At 36.9% G+C, this 20,533-nt stretch overlaps 2 protein-coding genes across 3 annotated transcripts in view; both read left to right on the top strand.

Annotated features, from left to right (window-relative positions):
• LOC128510797 (uncharacterized) overlaps positions 1-11,772 on the top strand; it is a 43,366-nt gene extending 31,594 nt beyond the window's left edge. The window contains exons 7-8 of the mRNA XM_053483314.1: positions 765-860; positions 9,045-11,772. Of these exons, the coding sequence (XP_053339289.1) occupies positions 765-860; positions 9,045-9,449 (501 nt within the window). The 3' untranslated portion in view covers positions 9,450-11,772. The remainder of the gene's footprint in view (positions 1-764; positions 861-9,044) is intronic.
• A 1,184-nt stretch (positions 11,773-12,956) lies between these two features.
• The window catches only part of slc2a4rg (SLC2A4 regulator), a 66,696-nt gene continuing 59,119 nt past the window's right edge, over positions 12,957-20,533 (top strand). For both annotated transcript variants that reach the window (XR_008356098.1, XM_053482121.1), the window contains exon 1: positions 12,957-13,430. Coding sequence is in view for 1 of the 2 variants with exons in the window: in XM_053482121.1 (XP_053338096.1) it covers positions 13,164-13,430 (267 nt within the window). In the remaining variant the exon portion in view is untranslated. The remainder of the gene's footprint in view (positions 13,431-20,533) is intronic.

The following is a 20,533-nucleotide window of genomic DNA, read 5'->3' as shown; positions in this document are numbered from 1 at the left end:
TTTTTTTTTTTTTTTTTTTTTTTATTTGTGCAAGATTTAGTCAAGACATAACACCATGGGTCTATAGAATGTTTGCAAGTACGGTAGCAAGAAGATAAGGAAACCACTTTCAGTTGTGTTTTTCAAGCAGGAGGTGCCAGGACGAAACATACATTAAGGTTAAGTAAGGTTTAATGTGGATTTATTTTTATATTTTCCTCAATTTACATGTCGTTTTTTGGTTTAATTGGTTTTATATGCAAGAAATATGATTATGTTTGTAAATTGGTAATATTGATAATATTGTTGGGTGGCTGGAACAGATTATCTGCATTTACATTAATTCTTATGAAAAAATGAGTTTTGCAATAAGAAATTTCACCTTAAGAACTCGCCTCCGGAACAGATTAGTTTTGTATGCCTAGGTACCACTGTATATTTATGTTTTTGGGAGTAATGCAGTAGGAAATTTATTTAAGTCATGAGAGCATTGTGTTTCCTCTTTATTGATATGAGCTTTATAGTTAATGGATGTATAGTTAATAGATGTTTTACTTTTAAAAAATTAAATATGTGTAAATAAACATGCATATTTTGATTAAAACAGTTTGAAATTCATAAACTTTAATTAATTTGCTGAATTATAACTATCCAGCACTAAAGCAAATTTAAAGATGTATAGTAGATAATGGTATAGACTTATATAGTTTAGGTATAAACAAATTTTTTTATTTAATTGAAAGTATAGACATTAGATAGATTAAAACTGTTTATCTGGCCACTAGGGGGCAGTGTCCAAGGGAAATGGAGAGGAGTACATATGGAAGCCTCCGGAAGAGAGCGATCAAAGCAATGGCCACAGCAATGCCTGCTCCACAGAGGTAAATTACACACAGTGCTTTTCTGACATCTGCAGTAGGGTGGTGGGAAGCTACGGTCTCCAGATTCGGACTATTTGTACTGCTGGCATTTATGACCACTCATGCTCTCTCTCTCTCTGTCACTCATACACACACACACACACACACACACACACACATTGTCTATTATCACTTTCTTGCACTGTCTTCTGTCAAGGGTTGTTTACAGGAAATAAATAAAATAAGATACAAACTCACTCATTTTTAGCTCCCTTCCTCTTTTATCATACAAAAACAACAACAACAATAAAAAATAACAATAGCCACAAGCCACAGTCAGCATTCTAAAAAGTGGCCAGTTCTTGCCTTGTTACACAGCCCATCCTGCTGAAAAAAAACACAGCATAGACCAGCATAGCTGGTGACCAGCTTGACCAGCAATTATTCCAGCATATGTTGGTGCTGGTATGCTGGTGACCAGCAACCAAACACAACATATGCTGGTATAATTGCTGGTCAAGCTGGTCACCAGCTATTCTGGTCTATGCTGTTTTTTTTTTTTTTAGTTTTTTTTTCCACTGATTACTTTTTAAAAATATGCATTTATTGCCAGTGCATTTATATAAAAGGTTTGTGTTGTGTTTTTCGAACAACCCAGCAGATATTTATTAAATGTAAAATAAAGTATTTACATGTTTTTGGTGAATGGATTATTTTTGACTCTTTTATGTAAATGCATTAACATAAGATAACACTAAACAGTCCATGTATTTACATCACACACTATTTTCAGTACTAGCTATTAAAATACAAGATAATAAGCTAAAATGATAACTAATTTTAACTACCAAAACCTTGCTGGTGGCCACCAGCTAAACCAGCCCCAGATCAGCACTAACCAGGATTAACCAGCATAGACTAGCATATTAATCATGCTGGTCTATGCTGGATTTTTTTAAATAAAAATAATAAAAACCAATAAAAACCCCAGTCTTGTGAGGATTCCTCATAAAACTTAATGAGTCTGAAACACAGTACCACTCAAAAGTTTGGGCCGAAAATAACAACTGGCTGTTGTTGTTGTTGTTAATTTGCCTAATTTTTCATGTTATTTCATAGTTTTGAAAAAATCCAGTGTTCTAGAATGTAAAAAAGAAATCACTGAACAAAATAACATTGCAACATGTTTTGAAAGTAAAATCTGATGCTGATTTGTATCCAGTTACAGATTACCAGAACAATTAAATAAACCAGATTTTAGTTTAGTATGACATTTGGTTCCTGGGGAAACTGCTACTTGAGTTGCTGTTGAACTTCACCTGTATGGACATACTGTACTTCAAACTTTGCCTACCTTCATCGCCTTAGCCTGAAAATCCCTTGTAAGTTTCATGTTGGCCCATATAACCAGTCCTCAGTTTAAGCTGCCTAAGTGTTTGCAAATTTCAACATGATTTTAATAATTATTGAGGATTAAACTTACCTTTGTAATTTGACAGCAAGTTTGAGGCTGTTTCCTCGGAACCAATAGATGGCCTGAAGCTATTGAAGCTGTTAAATGAGTGTAAATAACAATTACCTCTACAAAAAAAAAAAAAAAAAAACACCAGACAACACTTTACTGTTGCAGTTTACTACAGTTTAATAAAAAAAATCTATGGATGTGCTAGTGTTCACATTTTACATTCAATTAAAAAATTAGCTTTTGACAAATTATAAAAACAGCCTAACTGAGATTAAACGATTATTGTGCGCCATTCTGTTTCTTGGTGATTTACTTGTTGTGTTACAAATCTCTGTGCATCTCTAAACGCTAGATATGATGGACGGTAGTACATACGTACGTCAAAAAGTACAGATCTCTCCCAATGGTCAGTGCATGTGAGCCATAGATTAATTTATTGTAGTAATTATAGTGCCAGAATTTTGCTGCTAATCCCTGATATTTTCACATGCTCAAACTCTCTCTCATATGCACAGTTTCATATATGGTTTCATCTTTTCGCAGGGAAAAAAAAGTTCAGAATAATAATAACATTAGCACAATTAGTTTTCATGAATCAGCAATCATGAGGGAAAAACCTTATGTGCAGTGACAGCAAAAAACTTGAAACAGTGATACAGTAGATAAAACAGTATTACTCTGTCTATGGCTTGCTCTGTCTATGATGTCTCTATGAAGATGTTTTATTACAAGTATTTAAAATTGTGTGTATGTTTCTTTTAGTTTCCATCTATTATAAACCCTGTAATAGAAATAAGGAAATGTATTTTTATATTGTAATATCTAAACTCACTTTATGGGTGGATCCACAAAGCACCAATTAATGTACTGCACATATGGAAAGACTGTTTTGAAAGCCAGTTAGCTTCTACAATTTTACTGTGTCGACTTAATGCTATAAGGCTGAGATTAAGTGGACTAAAAAGAGCAGTAAAATCTGTATGGAATTTGACATTTGTAAACCCCACAATTATTTATTTTAATCTGGGCATTGTAAAGAGCACTGTTACAGACGCCAGATAAATGGAGAGAATTTTCTTTTTTTTGCATCAATTTAATGGTACAGTAAGTTGATTTTATCATTAGCTATCGTTCATGTTAGAAAGTTGGTATTTACTTTAGAAATTGCAGTTGGCGATTATGGCCAACTCTCTTTAAATGTCACTAAGTCGAATAACATTTATCACAAAAAAGAGAAATACTGTAGTTCTAATTCTAATATTAAATTAAATTTAGGGGTAGAGCTATGGAATAAATATTATCACACTGCAAAGCAAGCCATCGCACTTACAGATTAGACTAAGACCATATTTGTTGAGCCAATCTTTTTATAAATTTTTCTCACAAAATGAAATTTGTACTTTAGGGCTTCCTTTAATGATAAACCTCTTGTTTGATAGTAATTTCATACATAAATATGTTTTTATATTTATAACAAAAGCACAAAGCCTTATAAAAATCAAAGCTAAAATATGTGCAAGAAAATAAGAACACTGAGATTAAATATTTTTTCCAGCTGACCAGCTGTCAACACTTTTGTAACTTTATACTAAGGCCATCATGCTGCCAAAACATTACAACAGTAATCATAATTCAAATAATAAAGCCAAATTAATTTCATGGTAATTCAGTTTCATTTCCTTTTACGTGTCTGTTTTTTCCAGAGCTCCTTGCAGCTTTAACAAAGCATTGATTCCTTCTCATTAATCTACCCCAAAAAAACATTTTAAAACAACTTTGTTGGAAATTCACATGCATCTTAATAAACTCATTGACCATCAGAAGATTGTGGCTGAGGCAATCGCAAAACTAGACTTTTGCTGCTTACCCTCAATGTGGATGCATAACATAAAGAGCCGAATTTGAATAACATGGCACCAGGTAGCAGTAAGCCCTTCCATAATCTGATCATTTGTTCTATAATAATAGTTTAATGCTAATTTTTTTTAAACACCTGCTTAAATCTGATTGATTTGATGTTTTCATTAATTGGGTTACCATAAAAAAATCCATTTACAGATTAGAACATAAAAATGTCATGCAAAATTAAACCTTGATTGGGCTTATGTTTTTATAGAAACAGTAATTGACCTTAGCTCTACTGTCTACTCTAATTTTGTAACTTTGACTTCATAATTTTGACCTGTAAATAGTGTATTTTAGGTTTCATGCAAATTCCAGCACGCCAGTATGAATTATTGCTATACTTTTTACAAATGTCTACATATTTTTCATAATTATTGGCATTAACACTCTCCTAAAGTTGGAATCACATTTGTAAAGATAGGCCAAAAATCCTAGGATTGATTATTCATATAGGTCAAATTACATCACAATTTGTATTGATTAGCAAATGGTAGCCATATTGTTGACAAGTTATGAGATGTTTTTCATAATTATTAATTTCTATTTTTGATAATTATAATTAATGTTTAATAATTCATTGTAAAACTGCTAATAAATTTTAGGTTATCTGCATAACAGCTTGTGATGACAGTTGGAGTTAAATGTGCACCTGTCCTTACCAGCTGCTTGTAATCTCATACAGATTTTTTCAGTTGGATGATGGAAGGTTTCCTGATGGAAGCTGTGTCATGTCTCACACTTAGTATCTCTTACTTAGTAGAAACTTTACTATCCTCTGACTTTCTAATTGCCTGCTGTGGCTTATGTCACTCCTGGCTGACCCAACTCATCATGTGATCATCCCCTTAACTGAGTTTTAACTGTTACACCTAGGCTACAGTACCACTGAAGAGGAATATTGCTCTTTGTGGCTAATTACAGAATTGCTAATTCCACTATGCATCAGCATATGAAAATGTAATTTATGCTTGTGTGGACAATATCTGAACAGAATGGGCTGAGATTCTGATGTCATGGGCATAGATGGGAAAATAAAACATAAAAACTTAGTTTCTTCCCAGGTGAAGGGATAACCTATTGTTACATTTCTCAGCTTGAATGTTTAATGCTTAGACAGAAGGAACACTGGCAAAAGTTGTCAGTTGTCCCACTGAGGCTGGGAGTTGGTTTTCCATCCTGTTTTTTTTTTTTTTTTACTTATATCTGCTTAATCAACATTGTCCTGCTGCCACTGGATTGGCTGGTTTGGCAATTGCACTAATGTGCAGGTGTTCCTCATATAGTGGACGACGAATGTAGACTAAAATTCTGCTCAGTCTGTCTCAGAGCCTTCCCTATATTGAACAAAACTGAGAAACTAGCTTTTCCAAGAAAATATTTTTTTTCTCTGGACAAAGTTAGGTCCCGTGGTAGAACATGGTTCCACTCCACATACCCTTTTTTAGTTCAGAGGAATGTCAGTGGTCTTTAACGGATTATTTAAAGCAGTTCCCTTTGGGGTGTCCTTTTTCTGGTGATAGGCATACCAAGTCAATGTCCTAGCCTCTGCCTTCACTCTAAAGCAGAGGGTTCAGGCAAACAGTACTGTAACCTCTAGTGATCCGCTTGTTCCCAGACTGACTACCCTTCCCCACCCACATTGTGGCATTCAGTGCCTCAGTGAGTGGGGAAGACTAGTAGTGTAGTAGACTCATCAATGGTAACTGCTGGGAAAACTGAATGTGACTTATAATGTTATCCTGCATATGCTATCCTGAGTGACTATGTGGCTAAACCCTGTGTTCCTGCTTAAAGTTATGTATCTCAGATCCAAGAACTCCATTTGGCAGCAAGGGTCAATCTGCAGAATCTTCCTTGTTAAGGACACACTTGGTCCTTACCTTGGTCCTTGGTGTTATTTGAGTTGTAGAGCAGATATTATAGGCGGCACAGTGGTGTAGTGGTTAGCACTGTCACCTTGGACCCCCAGGGTCCGGGTTCGATTCCCGGCCAGGCTCGATTCCTGTCTCTAAGTGCACGGTTCAATTCCCGGCCAGGCTCGATTCCTGTCTCTATGTGCATGGTTTGCATGTGCTCCCCGTGCTTGGTGGGTTTCCTCTGGGTACTTTGATTTTCTCCCACAGTCCAAAACTGTGTGAATGAGTGTGTGTATGTGTGTGTGCCCTGTGATGGATTGGCACCCTGTCCAGGGTGTAACCTGCCTTGTGCCCTAAGTCTCCTGGGATAGGCCCCAGGCCCCCGCGACCCTAAATACAGGATTAAGATGAGTAAGTGAGTAAGTGAGTGAGCAGATATTATGTCATAGAAACAGCTATTTATTTGGAACAGTTGCTGTTGTGAGCAGATTTTTGGGCCACTTGTAAGGGGTCATAGACTATGAATAGGATAAAAATCACGGTCCCACTGTGACAGACAACACAACAAGGAATGTTTCATTGTCATGGACTCCACTGTAAGCCATGCTGCCAATGGAGTTCCGTACTACTGAGCATGGACATGCAGTCGTGTAGTCAGGGTGAAATGGTTCCTTGTCTTCTACTGTTTTAGGGTATCTATGTGTCAAAACAACACCTCTGCTATTGATGAGAGTTATAAGAAATCATCCACAGTCTGTCAGTCAAATACTACTAAAGCCAGACAAAAGGTTCCAAAGGGAAACATGACCATTGATGTTGGAATTTCTTAAACTCATGAGGTTACTTTGCCTTTGTAGTAGAGTTATTGACATGAACATGCACAAGATGGTAACCAGATGGTAAAATTGTTGGAATTTCTTTTGTCAGAGATAACTTTGCAGTTACCTGGAGTTTGTAGAAGATTACATATGTACTGTAAAAGCACATGTAAATGTCAATCATATATTACATACGGTAAGCATATTCAATTCAATTCAATTCAGTTTTATTTATATAGCGCTTTTAACAATGGTCATTGTCTCAAAGCAGCTTCACAAAAATAAAAGAATTTTTTAGAAAAGAAAATATTTGGAAGTGTGCAGATAATAATGAGATGAATGAATGAAATGTCTCTGAAGAGCAAGCCAAGGGTGATGGTGGCAAGGAAAAACTCCCTGAGATGGCAATAGGAAGAAACCTTGAGAGGAACCAGACTCAATCAGGGAACCCATCCTCATCTGGGTGATAACAGATAGAAATAACATCATGTGTGTTATGCAGGTGAAAGGTTAATATAACAGAAGTTATTTAAATTAACATGAAGTCCAGTTCAGCACAGGGAGTCAGTAGGTGCAGAGGGCAGATGGGGTCTGGGTCACTGGAAGCACAGGAGCAGCATGCGTAGCTCCAACCATCATAAAGCAGAATCCAGCTGGAGCTGGTCCTTCTCTGGATGCCTCAGGATTCTCGCAGGGTTGGCCTTTGTCTACTGAAGCTGGCACAATCTCCAGATGTGAAAAAATAAAGAACAGATGGAAAGAATAAGCTTAGTTGCCATTCAGGATAGATGTACTGAAGTATGATATTGCTATCGTTAAAAGGATGGAGTACCACCAGGATTAACATTTCTGTCATTTCAGTTCATTTCAGAGAGGGATAGTGGAGAGGAAGGGAAGAAGGGAGTGAGAGAGCGAGAAAGAGAAAGATAAAAAATGAAAAATTAACAGAGCTCTTTGGGCGTTTCCAAAAGCTGCATTTTTGTAAGTTTTGAAACTTCTGTTTTATGACTCCCTTCATCCCTGCACAGCACAGTACACATACTGTATACTTACAGGGTCAGCGCAATGCTGCAGCAGCTTTGCTGTGGAAACATCTCACGCACCCAGGAGAGTGATGCTTCCCCTGAGGTGGTGTAGAAATTCAAGCCAGACATAAACATTTTCGCCAGTGCTGCGTCAAATCACTGTCAAGTATGCTTCCTTATAGTAGGGCTAAATGGCAGTCTGACATAATGAACAACCCTCTTAAGGCTATCTCAACAGCTGCAAGTTTGTAATGTTTGGAACTTGTGTGTGTTGACTCCTTTTTACTCCCACACAGCAGAGTAAACATCTTTCAACACAAAGCAAAGTGGCTTAGTTTATTAACACTATTAGACAGATGCAGAAGCACTCGCTAAACTCTGAGTCTATGGGTTATGTGTTGGCTTCATCGTCTTTTTCCACTTTTTACAGAATGCCACAGCTATAGCAGTTTGTCTGACATAATTGTGTTTCCAAGTATCCTTTTCTCTCACCACCCTCTAAATGCCATAAAGGTCAACTGTGAACAGTGTGAATGTGAACTGAGCTGAATTCCTCATTATACTTTCTCATTCCACATTGCACATGTTCTCTCTGGTCAGCTCTTGAAGTAAAAGTTTAACAGGATTATCTGGCAGTTAGGTAACACTGAAGCCAGTCCGAGATGATAAGAGCGTTTACATTGGCACAGGCTCTCAGTGTCAAAGTGGGTCATAATTGTGCTGTAAGCAAGGATATTTATTTAGCATACATTCCCCTGCAAGCTCGAGTTACACACAGAGTACTTGTTAGGACATGTTTAGACAGGTCTAGATGTAATTGAGGGAATATTTCAACCAAAAGGATTATATGCATTTGCTGAATGAAAGTGAACAAATTAAAACTTTATAGCATAAGTAGCAGGCAATGTGAATGTTGGTAATCTGGATAACTAGACTAGATTAGTCAAAGGACCTACACTCACTTTGGGATAATTATTTTGTAACAATGAGATTTCCTCTCCAGGTGTCTCTACAGAAATCATTTTATAAATGTGTTTTCTGGACACAAGTGCTTTGCTTCTCAGCATGTTTTGTGTCATGCAATCTACTTTGATTTTTTATTTTTTTTTCTTAATCTATGGTTTCTCTCTCGGCAGATCTTTGAGACATACTCCACTGTCTGCAAACCCCTGAAGAAACAAAACCTGAAGTCAACACAACAGATGAGTGGGCAAATAGGTTCTGGAGAAAAGGACCCTGAGGAACCTGTATCAGTGCCATCAAGGGAGCACTATTATGCAGCAGTGGGAGAGAAAACTTGGTCTAAGTCGCTTGATTCAGACCCGGCCTATGCAACCATCAACCCCATGCAAAAACGAGAGATGCTGTGCAGCAGCACGTTGAAGCCAAAGAAGTCGCCTTGCGGGCCTTCGAAGGGACCAGAGAGGGCCATGACCTGTGAGAACTTTTATGAGACCATTGGTGATGTGAAGCAGAGTACCAACACCACCACCATCTTCACTTTTAAAGATGGCATGGAGATGTACGTCACAGGGTTATAGAGATCTTGGGTACATGTAAATTCAGAAATCCAAAAATAGAACATGAGACTGCAACAAAAGCGCATACACACATGGTGTATAAAGCAGTGATGATTCAGGTGCATCTGTCTATAATTTACCTGTGACAGGCACACACACATGCACGCACACGCACACATGCACGGAAATGCACACGTGATCCACAAGGATTACTCCCAATGGTTTAAAACTCATGAACTGCAGATTTATTGCAAAGTTTAACCATTACAGTGCAAAATATTTTGTGTGCTTTCTAAATCTCTCCATCTCGCACTTGCTCTGTGCTTTTCAGGGCCGCACTGACAAAATCCCACCTAGATAGGGCTGAAGCTCTGCCCACTCTGATTAATTTTTTTATTCTGATTAAATCTGATTCAAATATTTTTCCTCATATTGAACTTTAACAATTGAGTATTGAATATTTAATTTTTAGATTTTATTTAAATATTAGAGGAACTAATTTTTTGAGATCATGGAAAAATGTTTCGCATTTAAGTGTTCTTTACAGTAAGTTCTATAAGTAAGATAAGGGAAGCAAAAATATGTTTTCCTTTCTCGCAGTTCTAAACATACCCATGGCTCAAATCCCTGATGTGATCCAAATTGAGAGTTTTGCGATTCGCTGCAATACAATATATACTTAAGAGAATATATTTATGTTGTGAACAAAGACAAATGAACAAAGACTAAAGCGATATTCATAGTCAGATAGAAACTGATAAAGTCAACCTTTATAGCTCTGAAAGGCAAAGAACCAAATCTATCTTCTCGGCTGTGTTACAGCACCAGGCTAACACACTTCCTTGACAAGATCTCACTAGATCTGTCTTCACCATTATATTCTTTTAATCTCACTATTTTGCACAAGTGAAGAAGGTTATTTTGTTAATTAAAGTTATGTATGGATATTTTAGATGTTATAGATAGCTGTGCATGTTTCTGTTGGTGTTTTTACCTCTCGGCAGACTTTGAAGCCATAAAAGAAATAATTCTAGTATACTGTAGCAGTTTCTGTTTCTTTTTTCAAATGACATGGAATACATCCCCTATCCATTGTTTGGCAGGCACAGTTTACTTTATGGTTTTAAGTCTATAATGGCTGTGCATCTAAGAAGTCCCTCAGAGATGCCAGATCTGGACAATGCCCTTTGGTTTCTTTGGCCGCTGGCTGGCCAAAAAAAAGCGCTTAACACATGATTAGGTAAAAATATCACCAGCCCCAGTCACTGGTATATCTTGCTAGGATGAACTATTCCACTACTCATCCAAGTAGCTTCTTCAGCCTGAAGGAAGTTGGTAGAATTATGCAACTCGCCTCTTCTCCTTGTTAAGTGGAAAAAAAAAGTAGAGGAGGGAAAGAGTTGTTAAGAAGAATCATAAATAAGAGACAGATTAGGGTGAGTGGTTAAGATGCAATGACCAGAGTAGAGCGTCTTTAAATGAGGGTTTACTGGTGGACCTTTAAAGAAGTCTTTATCTTCCTAGGGATTGATGAAAGCAAAGTCACCACACTTCTAGAGGGCAATCACACCTCAACTTCCAGGCAACCCCATCAATTAAAAAACAAACAAACCATCAAACAAAAAAAAACACCTATGCTGTGTGACGCATTATAGTCTGGGATTTGAACACTATGTGTCTTATGCAAAAACATAACTATTAATCTATTTACAGTAGAGACTTTGAGAAAATTCTGTGTGGTTTTAATTAAATAATTAGCTCAGGGATTGAGGTCAGATTAGTTGTAGAGCATATTGTCCTTTTTTTTTTTCCTCCAACCTGGGGAATATAAGTATAAATTTAAATATGACAGGTTATGTCAAATACAGTATCTTCAACAAATTCTACAGATATACTATATCAAGATCAAATCTGATTTTTATTTATTTTTTTAAAAATGAAATGTATGTGATTAGTGATTTTCAGCATTTAAGATTAATATTGGTTAAGAGTACTAGCACCACTGCCATGCATGTGTTTCTGTGTTCTTTGAATGGTTGATCTTGCATGTGTGTGCATTTTATAAAACGTAATACATTTTCTACTTGGTACTGTACTTCTTCTAATGGAGAATAAAAATGTTCTATAAAAATAATGTTGTCCCAAAATTTGTGTTTAATTCATGCAATAATGAACAGGTCAGGAAGAGGCATATAATATTGCATTGTTTCCAGAGGTTTCCCTCTTGTTCCTCCTACTCCAAAAGCCTGATTAAGTACAGATCTTATATCGTGCAGTACATCCTTATGCATTTGTTCAGGATCGGCTTAGTGCAGTGTTTGTCTGTGTTTAGTATGTAATTTTTTATCTTAGTAATATACCTTTGTCAAATGTTTTTTACCAAAAAAACAATAAATTGTAATTTAATTTTTTTTAATAAAGTTGCATATTAAAGCAATGTGTTAACATTATTACAGTTTAACCCCCCGAATAATCTAAGACATTTTTAAAGTGAACAGCATGTGGAGAAAACATCCCACCAGCCAGTTTTGTGTGTGTGTGTAAAGTTAAATTAAAAATAGAAACTCAAATTGCTATAAATTGTAGGTTGACCTGTAGCATTCTATACACATGCATGTACTTTATTTACAAGAAGCCCGTATAATATAATAGATCTAGACTTACTTCAAACAGGCGACATGGTGGTGTAGTGTCGCCTTGCTCCTCCAGGGTGTACCCCACCTCATGCCCAAAGTCTTCTGGGATAGGCTCCAGGACCCCCGCGACTCTACTATAGTGGATAAAGCGGTATAGATGATGAGTGAGTAATTTCAAACAAGGCAACATGATGACGTTATGGTTAGCACTGAGGCCTTGTTTCTTCAGGTTCCAGGGTTCGATTCCTGCTTTGCTTTTATACAATTACATGAGCTCCTCCGGGTACTCTGGTTTCCTCCCATAGTCTAAAGACATGCAGATTAGGTTAATTGGTGTTTCCAAATTGCATGTAGTGTGTGTGTGTGTGTGTGCCCTGTGATGGGTTGGTACCCAGCCCATTGTGTACCCTAGCTGGTGCCCTAATCTCCTGGGATAGGCTCCAGGCCCCTCGTGACCCTGTATACAGGATAAAGCAGTATGGATAATGAGTGAATGAATAATTCCAAATATTGCCAGTTAATTTGCTTAACTATGGCATTGCGTATCTGATGCGCAAAAGTTCACCAGAATTAAACTATTCTGAAGTTAATACTAATAATGTGAATAAAATCTAAGTCTGTGCATGCAGCAGACAGTTTCTATCAGTGCATGTTTTCTCAGCAGTCTGCACCGGCCGGCAAAATCAGAGACACACCCCCGTCTCTAGCTGAAAAGCAGCAGGCTGACATTTCCAAATCATCCAATCAGCGACTGTTGTTCAGTGGCCGCGTGCCAAAATAGAATATTTATCTGCGCCGAAAGCCAATTGGAATCAATGGGAGGCGGGGCTATGCGTAATCTCGCCCGGCTGCACGCGCAGGGGAAAAGGTGGGCGTGGCGTGGGTTCGGGCAGGGAGAAAAGCAAAACAATCGTTTCAGCTATTCCCTTTATCGGCTGCATTTCTGCATTGTTTTAGACTGTTAGTGCAAATTTAGTGTCTTCGTCGAAATTACTGGGCCTTGCAGTCAGGACAATCATTTTAAATGTATCTTTTCTTGTTAGCTTGTACAGTCTGTCGACATATTTTCCTTCTTTAGACACACTTGGCCTGTTTGAAAATGACTTCGAAGCGCCTCCTCGATAAGAACCCAGCCAGTGTGAGGGGCACCGGCGCCGGTACCGTCCTGTACGGGGGAAACTACTGCACTAAACACAACGAGCAATTTTCACTGAAGACAGGCGTCATAACGAAAAAGAAATCAACCGTCAACGGGTTTGATACCCAAACAGTGGACACGCGCTGCTTGCGCGAGCCTAGTAAAGAACTCTGTCCTAACGGAAAGCAGTTGGCTTCAGGTCGGGAGAAGCACTACACCAAAAAGAAGGTGAGTGAAATACCGTATCATGACACATGCCCCACTGTTAGTGTAGTGTATACCCTGCATTATGTGGTGCAAGTTAACTTTACATAAAATCGCACATAAATATGTACTTTTGCTGGCAAAACTACACACTCGTATTAAAAAGTGCAAAAAAGTTAGTGTTTGTCTATGAAGAACACCATGTCGACAGGTATTTGCCTTCATACGTCGCAAATGCAAGTGATGTGCGTTTGTTTTAAGATGGCGACTTATACTTGTTCAAAGTTTAAGGAGAGGAAAAGAGGGCCGGACAGCCTCTCCCCTCCCCCATGCTGAGCTTCGAGCCGGTAGCTGCTGTTTGCACACGTAGCAATCAGGGGCAAAAGTGCTTCATAACAAATTTGGATGGCGTAAAGTAGCGGGCAGAGCATTTTCTGTCCGTATAAACGTATTTATACTAAATTAACGGGCGTTAATACAAGTTTGTTCACTTGTACATTCGTACAGTAGCTTCTGTAGGCGACACGCCCCCTCAGACTTGGCATGTAGCTCCTGTTATACCCGCCCTGACCACCAGGGGCGATACGAATCGCTGAGATGCCGCCTGGTAACTATGCTCACCATGCCCTAGTACTAAAAAACATGCATTAAATACATTAAAATTAATAACAAATTACATAAAATACACAATGTTTTAGGGTGCAGTATTTCTAGTAAACTATTGTCATAAAGCCGTGTAGGAGGGTATGTTTTGCCTTGTGTCTTGTTTTGCTGAAATGGGCTCCAGATCCACTGCACTCCTGCTCAGGATAAAGAAGTTACTGAAAATGAATTGGTCAATTTATTCTATCACACGTGTCCTTTTCATATGTTTGATTCATAAACACGGCCTATTTAACCACTTGAACTCCAAATGGAGCTGTGTGGTAAGTAGCAGAGCCTCTACCGTTTCCCCCAAAGCTATTCATGGGTATGTTATATCTTCTGCTGTTTGTGAGTGCATTTTTAGTTCATGTTCTAGTGTGCTTTTTGGAGAACACTATATGAATCTTATGTGAATACTTGGCACTTGTTAGCTTTGCTTTCCTGGTCAGTAGTGTTAGTATTATAATGTTTACTTATAATCAACACTTGCCTCTCATTCTTTCTTGCTTTCATCTTTGAGTATTTACACCAGCCCCAGATTTTTATAAATTTTTTTCAAGGGTGATCTTGGCTAAAAAAATGAGCTTAATTATAGGAGTCTGCATTGGGCTTTGTCAGGCTGTGTGCACTGCTGTCAGGTTTTAAAATAGCTGTGACACAAGCAGGATTGAAATGTGACATGCAGCCTGCAGCAGTAAATATGCTCTTTTGCTCAGTATTGGTTGTGAATCCACTATGCCATAGTGCAAGGCAGGTTTGGGAAAGATGACTTTGCTATACAGGCTCTAGCTTGACTCCAGCTTGTCACATGCTTACATTAGGCTGACAAATTACAAGCCAGACAGTCAGGGTTAGCTGCATCCCTACTGTTAATTAGAGCTTTGTATTACAGTACAGGTAGACCATACATTTTACTTTTTGCCATTGCAATGATCAGTTTGATTCTGTTTTATAGAATCAAGAGTTCACTGACACGTTTATATCAAGCAGCTACCTTTTGTTCAGGTTTTAAACTTTTGAAAACTATCAGAGGTATTTAATAAGGATTGAGATGCTATATAACTTCTTAACTTTTTGGTTAAATGTCATGTTTCATATAAAGGGATAAGCCTTATTTAATTTTTATTTTTTCCAGTCTTGTTCCACACTCCAGAGAGTGAAGATATTGCATAATGTACCATATATTCAAAAGGAGAAGTAGTGATACTTTTGCAAAACACAAATATTTGCAGAAGATTGGGGCAGTTTGCTTTTTGTTCTGTAAAAGCTGTGGTTTATTTTTGAGAAAAATTTAAATTTGAAGATTTTTCAAATTTAAATGGTGTAAATTTGAAAATCTTCAAATTTACACCATTTAACATGAATACATTTAGCTAAATATTTTTTAAAAATTTGAATCGATTCAGAATCAAAACCACATTAGTTCAGTTAGTTAAACTGAGCAGGAAATAAAATCACACAACTTTACTGTTCATATCTGTGTTGCTGTTGGTCTTAGAAAATAAAGCTCTACCCCAAGATTTTTTTTGCTTTCTAAGCAGTAAATGCAGACACATGCTTTTCAGCATATGGGAGGTGATTGACACATTGTTTAAAGAAGTAGGGCACCTAGCCCAGTGGCTCTCTGCCAGCTTGGTTTTACATGGTGCCAAGGTTGTCTGCAAAAAGAGAGTGCAATTTTTAAATTACATAAGTATAAGACAATACTTATAGACAATAGTTCATATGGGTGATATAGATTTTGCATTACAGGAACTGTACATCACTCGTTTCATCTGTGAAGTGGATCCTTAAGGAGGTCCGTTAGAGCAGGAGGTGTAATACGCTGACTATTAACAATGCCTTAACGGGCAAGCATTGCCCATACAAGAAAAGCATTGTCCTAAGGTATAATACCTTAGGACAATGTAATGCGAGTTAGATACAATAAAATTTTTAATGGCAATATTTAATGGCATATAATAAAAAAAGAATGACTATCAAGATAAAGATTTTTTGCAATGAAATTGTTATGCAAGAGTCATTATTTAATATGTCATTTTTGCATCATTTATTCTTGCTGGATCCATGCCTGATGATTGCTTCCTGAAAATTATGTATAGATATTTTCCACAGAAGTTCATAAGTCAGTTGAGAATTCATAAGGGAATTGGAAAATTGTGACGTTTTAGTCATCTTTGGGCAGAGGTAGACCCCCGGCTTCACAAAGTAAAGTTTTACCACATACTTGTCCCATCCATTAACTAAACCAGTTGATTCTAATTAGCACAATTCTTCAGCCAGATAGACTAGAACTAAGTAGTCACATCACCTGATTTATGCACAGAGAGAACTATAATACATAACGGCATATGTTCTCTTTATACTTTTGGCCACCTCTCGTAAGTGATAGTCACTTATGTACTATTTGCACAGGATAAGTATTATCTGGGGAGCTTGTGTGATTTAGAAATTACACCCTCACATCTGAGTTTTGTGTGGCGCTTTCACACGGGGTAAGAGAGGCCTGAGATTTTACTTGAATTTACTGTGCTTGTGCATAGGCAGACTGTTTGTGAGGCAGAGAGAGAATTTATGATTGTCCGGTTAGATGGATTAAAAAAAAGAAACAAATATAGTTATCATGCCTTGTGTCATTTACATTTCTCCTCCATACCTCCTTACTTAATTGTGCACTATTCTGGATCGGCTATTGTTTGGAAATGTCGTTATAGGTCTAGCTGTACGATATAAACAGCAGAGTGTTAACCGCATCCTGCTGTACATGTCATCCATCACTTTCTAATCATTTTTTTTACAAATTAGCCGATTCGCCACTGGATTAAGATCACAGACCTCCGCAATTATTACAAACCACATAAGGTCCCCAGGTAATACTAATCCTGAGTGAATAGGACATTAGTCGTTAATACAGACTGGCTATATTATATATATTGCACAAATGAACACAGACAATTTGTTTTATTCATCTGTCATTTGTTGTTGAGGACAGAAGGAGCAGTCTTGGAGATGAGGCAATTTTTATTTAATATCTACTATTTTTTACTTTTTACTGTTTTGATCATAGTTTATTTTATCAAAAGTGCTTGTGATATTTTACATATGGTTTTGACTTACATCTGAAAACTTAGTCCACTTGGTTGGAAATACTGTGATAAAATTTTTCGTCTGTATTAACCACTCCACTGGATATACAGCCTAGCCATGCTACATTTTTACAGAAGAACCACACTTTTCATACTTTTTTAAGATTTCAGATGGCTAAGCCTTCCCCTACTTTTGTGCTGAATGGGTCAGATCATGATGTGCAACAGGCAGGAGGAGACTCGTATGTCTATATTTTCATGACAAAATTTTTGAATTTTAACTTTGTAGTGCCTGAGGTGGTTTTGGAATACATATACTGTAGGTGTATCCTGTCTCCTTGTACAGCAATGTTCTAATGTATCATGTATCATGCCATATTTTGCATGCTGGCTAATATGTGTCACCACTAAAAGCCTTTTCAAAACGCAGATTGCATTAAGGCACTTAGTTTCAAGGTGTGCTCAGAAAAGTGCAAGTGTAATGCAAGGTTTATTGCGTCTACTAGCCAGCATGTCAGCCTAACTTAAAACAGTTATTATTGTCATCACCAGCTCCTACTGAGGATACTAGGATTGCATCTGGCAACAAAAGGAAATGAGAATAGTCCTGGGTCACCATCTTATTTCTTTTTATTATTTTTTATTTTTAATTAATTAATTAATTCAATTTTTTTTAAGAGGGTAATTAGAAGCAAAAGCTGTTGCTTTAATTCCATCTTTCATTTATGATTATAGTTTTTAAAGATGGGGTGTCATAACCTTTAACAAGGCTATACCTCTATAAACTATACCTCTGCACACACTGCATGCATTTTACTTAAATTTGAGAGGTGTGATACTTTATAATCAAAAAAAGAATAATCTTTTGCAAAACTATGTTAGAAGGCATATTTTATTCTGTAGACTTCTCAAGTTGGCAATGTAGTTATTTTTTAAAGGGTTTAGGCAGGTAATAGTGAAAAGACATCATGTTTATATTCTTGAACTGATTTATTTTTGTTAAATTCAAAACAATTTAACTTTAACTATTCCTTAAACCTAATGCCTTTGAAATTTAACTGCCTCGAGTTCCTGTAATTGTCATGCATGTTAGAGATCTCCCCAAATTGGCTTTATGATACTAAGATCAGGAGATCCAGAACCTTCACCTTTTTTTTTGCTGTAGCCATTGGACGGTTCAGCTTTTGTGCTATAGAATGCAAATTGTCGGGCAGTATTTCCTGATAATATGCCACATTTATCTTGCCATTAATTTTGATTAACTTCCCTGTGTCACTGGAGTTCACACAGCCCCAAAACATAAGAGATTCACCACCCGCCTTACAGCGGGGCTGACGTACTTTTTACCGTAGGCCTTGTGACTCTCCTTAAATAAAGTTAATTTTTTTGTAGGCCTTGAAACAACAGCAACACTTTTTTTTACAGAGCAGCTTGTATTTCTCTTGAAGTTTCTGGTGGATTTTTCTTTGCACCCTGAACAGTTTTTCTGGCAGTAGTGGATGAAATCTTTCTTGGTCTACCTGACTCTGCTTTAGTATCAACAGGACCTCTAATGGTACTCTTTAATATCAGAGTTTAAACAATACTGACTCGCATTTAAGTGTTGAGATGTATTTTTATATCCTTTTCCTGCTTTAGAAAGTTCAACTACCTCATTATGCAGTTCTTTTGTCTTCTACACGGTGCAGTGTCTAGCCAAGTCAGCGCATCACCTCATGAGCTGAGATATTCACTGACTTATTTATGCACGGACACTAATTATAATTACAGTGAATCCCAGTTGTGCAAATGTCCCTATAATAGCCATTTAAACCTGTGTGTGTCAACTTGTGTTTTTATAATGTGGCCAATATTTACGGATATGTACATTTTTGATCAGGGTTGTTTGTCATGCAGCTATGTGATAATTAATGTCTTTACATGACCACTATTCTTAAATAAGAAAATAATATTTTGAATTATCGGTCATTTTTTAAATAATGCTAATGTTTATCAAATACTTTGAGTATGTTTTTTGAGCAAAACTGTACAGTATGTTCATTGTTTGCAAATCTGCTCATATTGTACATGTTGAAGCAGCTAAACTCATTCAATTCATTCATTTCTTCAATCAATAGCTTTTTTATTGTATAACTTTAAGTTAATTAAGCTATATAAATAATTTAAATTAAGCTGTAGTAACATTGTTAACTTGCCTAACAAATCTCCAACATCTGGTTTAATTTTGAGGAGCAAGCAAGATATCTTTGGCTGTTTCGACTGAGTGGTGGCTCAGTCGGTTAAGGCTGTGGGTTACTGGGTTACTGATCGGAAGGTCGGGGGTTCGAGCCCCAGCATCGCCAAGTTGCCACTGTTGAGCCCTTGAGCAAAGGCCCTTAACCCTATATGTGCCAGGGGCGCTGTAAGCTGGCTGACCCTGCTCTGACCCCAGTTTCCTAATTGGGATATGCGAAGAAGACATTTCACTGTACTGTAAAGTACATGTGACAAATAATTGAATATAAAAAAATATCTTGTAGCCATCCTTAGGGAAGAGATTGGACATGCACTCGAAGTGAGGGGTGAACAGCACTTAAAAAAAGTGTTTCATTAGAAGCATGTGATAGGGTTGGCCCTCCCGATACAATATCACAATACCTAGAAATAATTACTCTTACCACACAAGACAATGTGTTGTGTGAATATTTTAGAGCACACAACCAGCAGAATTATAGAGAAATGGCAACACTGTAAATGCAAACACATTAAATACAGTAAATTAAAAAATTAACCCTGGTGTCAGTGTGGAGATACATGAATTGCCACACAAAAGAAACACAGTATATAACAAAATTGTTTCCTTTCCAATCTCTGTGCTATAGCCTATCTTTGTCCTTTTGCAAAAACCTAATGTTTACAATCAAACATGCAATAAATTTTTTTTTTATTGAAGAAAAGGTGAGTGAGTGAGTGAAAAGGTAGTGTGAATGAAAGTTAGTTGGAATCAATAAACTAAAAAAAAAAAAAAAAAAAAAGTACATAGTTTTTCTTCTTTATCTCTCGGCTGCTCCCGTTAAATCGGTTTTGGCCAGGAAAAATGCAATCGGTGCATACACAAGGGTTGGTTATTTTATTAAAAATGAACAAAAATATTTGGAGCATAGACCATAGCAGCCTGATACTCTAAATAAATACCTTTCGTTTTGTCAAGAGAAAGTATTAAACTTTCAAAATACAAATCTTTAGTAGTGTGTGCTGTGACCCTGGCACATTCACAGTACGTATAAATAAATAAATAAATAAATAAATACATGTTGAGAGAATTAATTAATGTAAAAACTGCAGTGTATTAATGAAAATACTAATTTTAAACTGAGAATATGGTCATAATATTTGTGTAAAATCGCACAAGATGCG

This window comes from Clarias gariepinus, chromosome 22, assembly GCF_024256425.1.
Source record: "Clarias gariepinus isolate MV-2021 ecotype Netherlands chromosome 22, CGAR_prim_01v2, whole genome shotgun sequence".
NCBI classification, from domain to species: domain Eukaryota; kingdom Metazoa; phylum Chordata; class Actinopteri; order Siluriformes; family Clariidae; genus Clarias; species Clarias gariepinus.
This window is presented reverse-complemented; position numbering and strand designations above follow the sequence as displayed.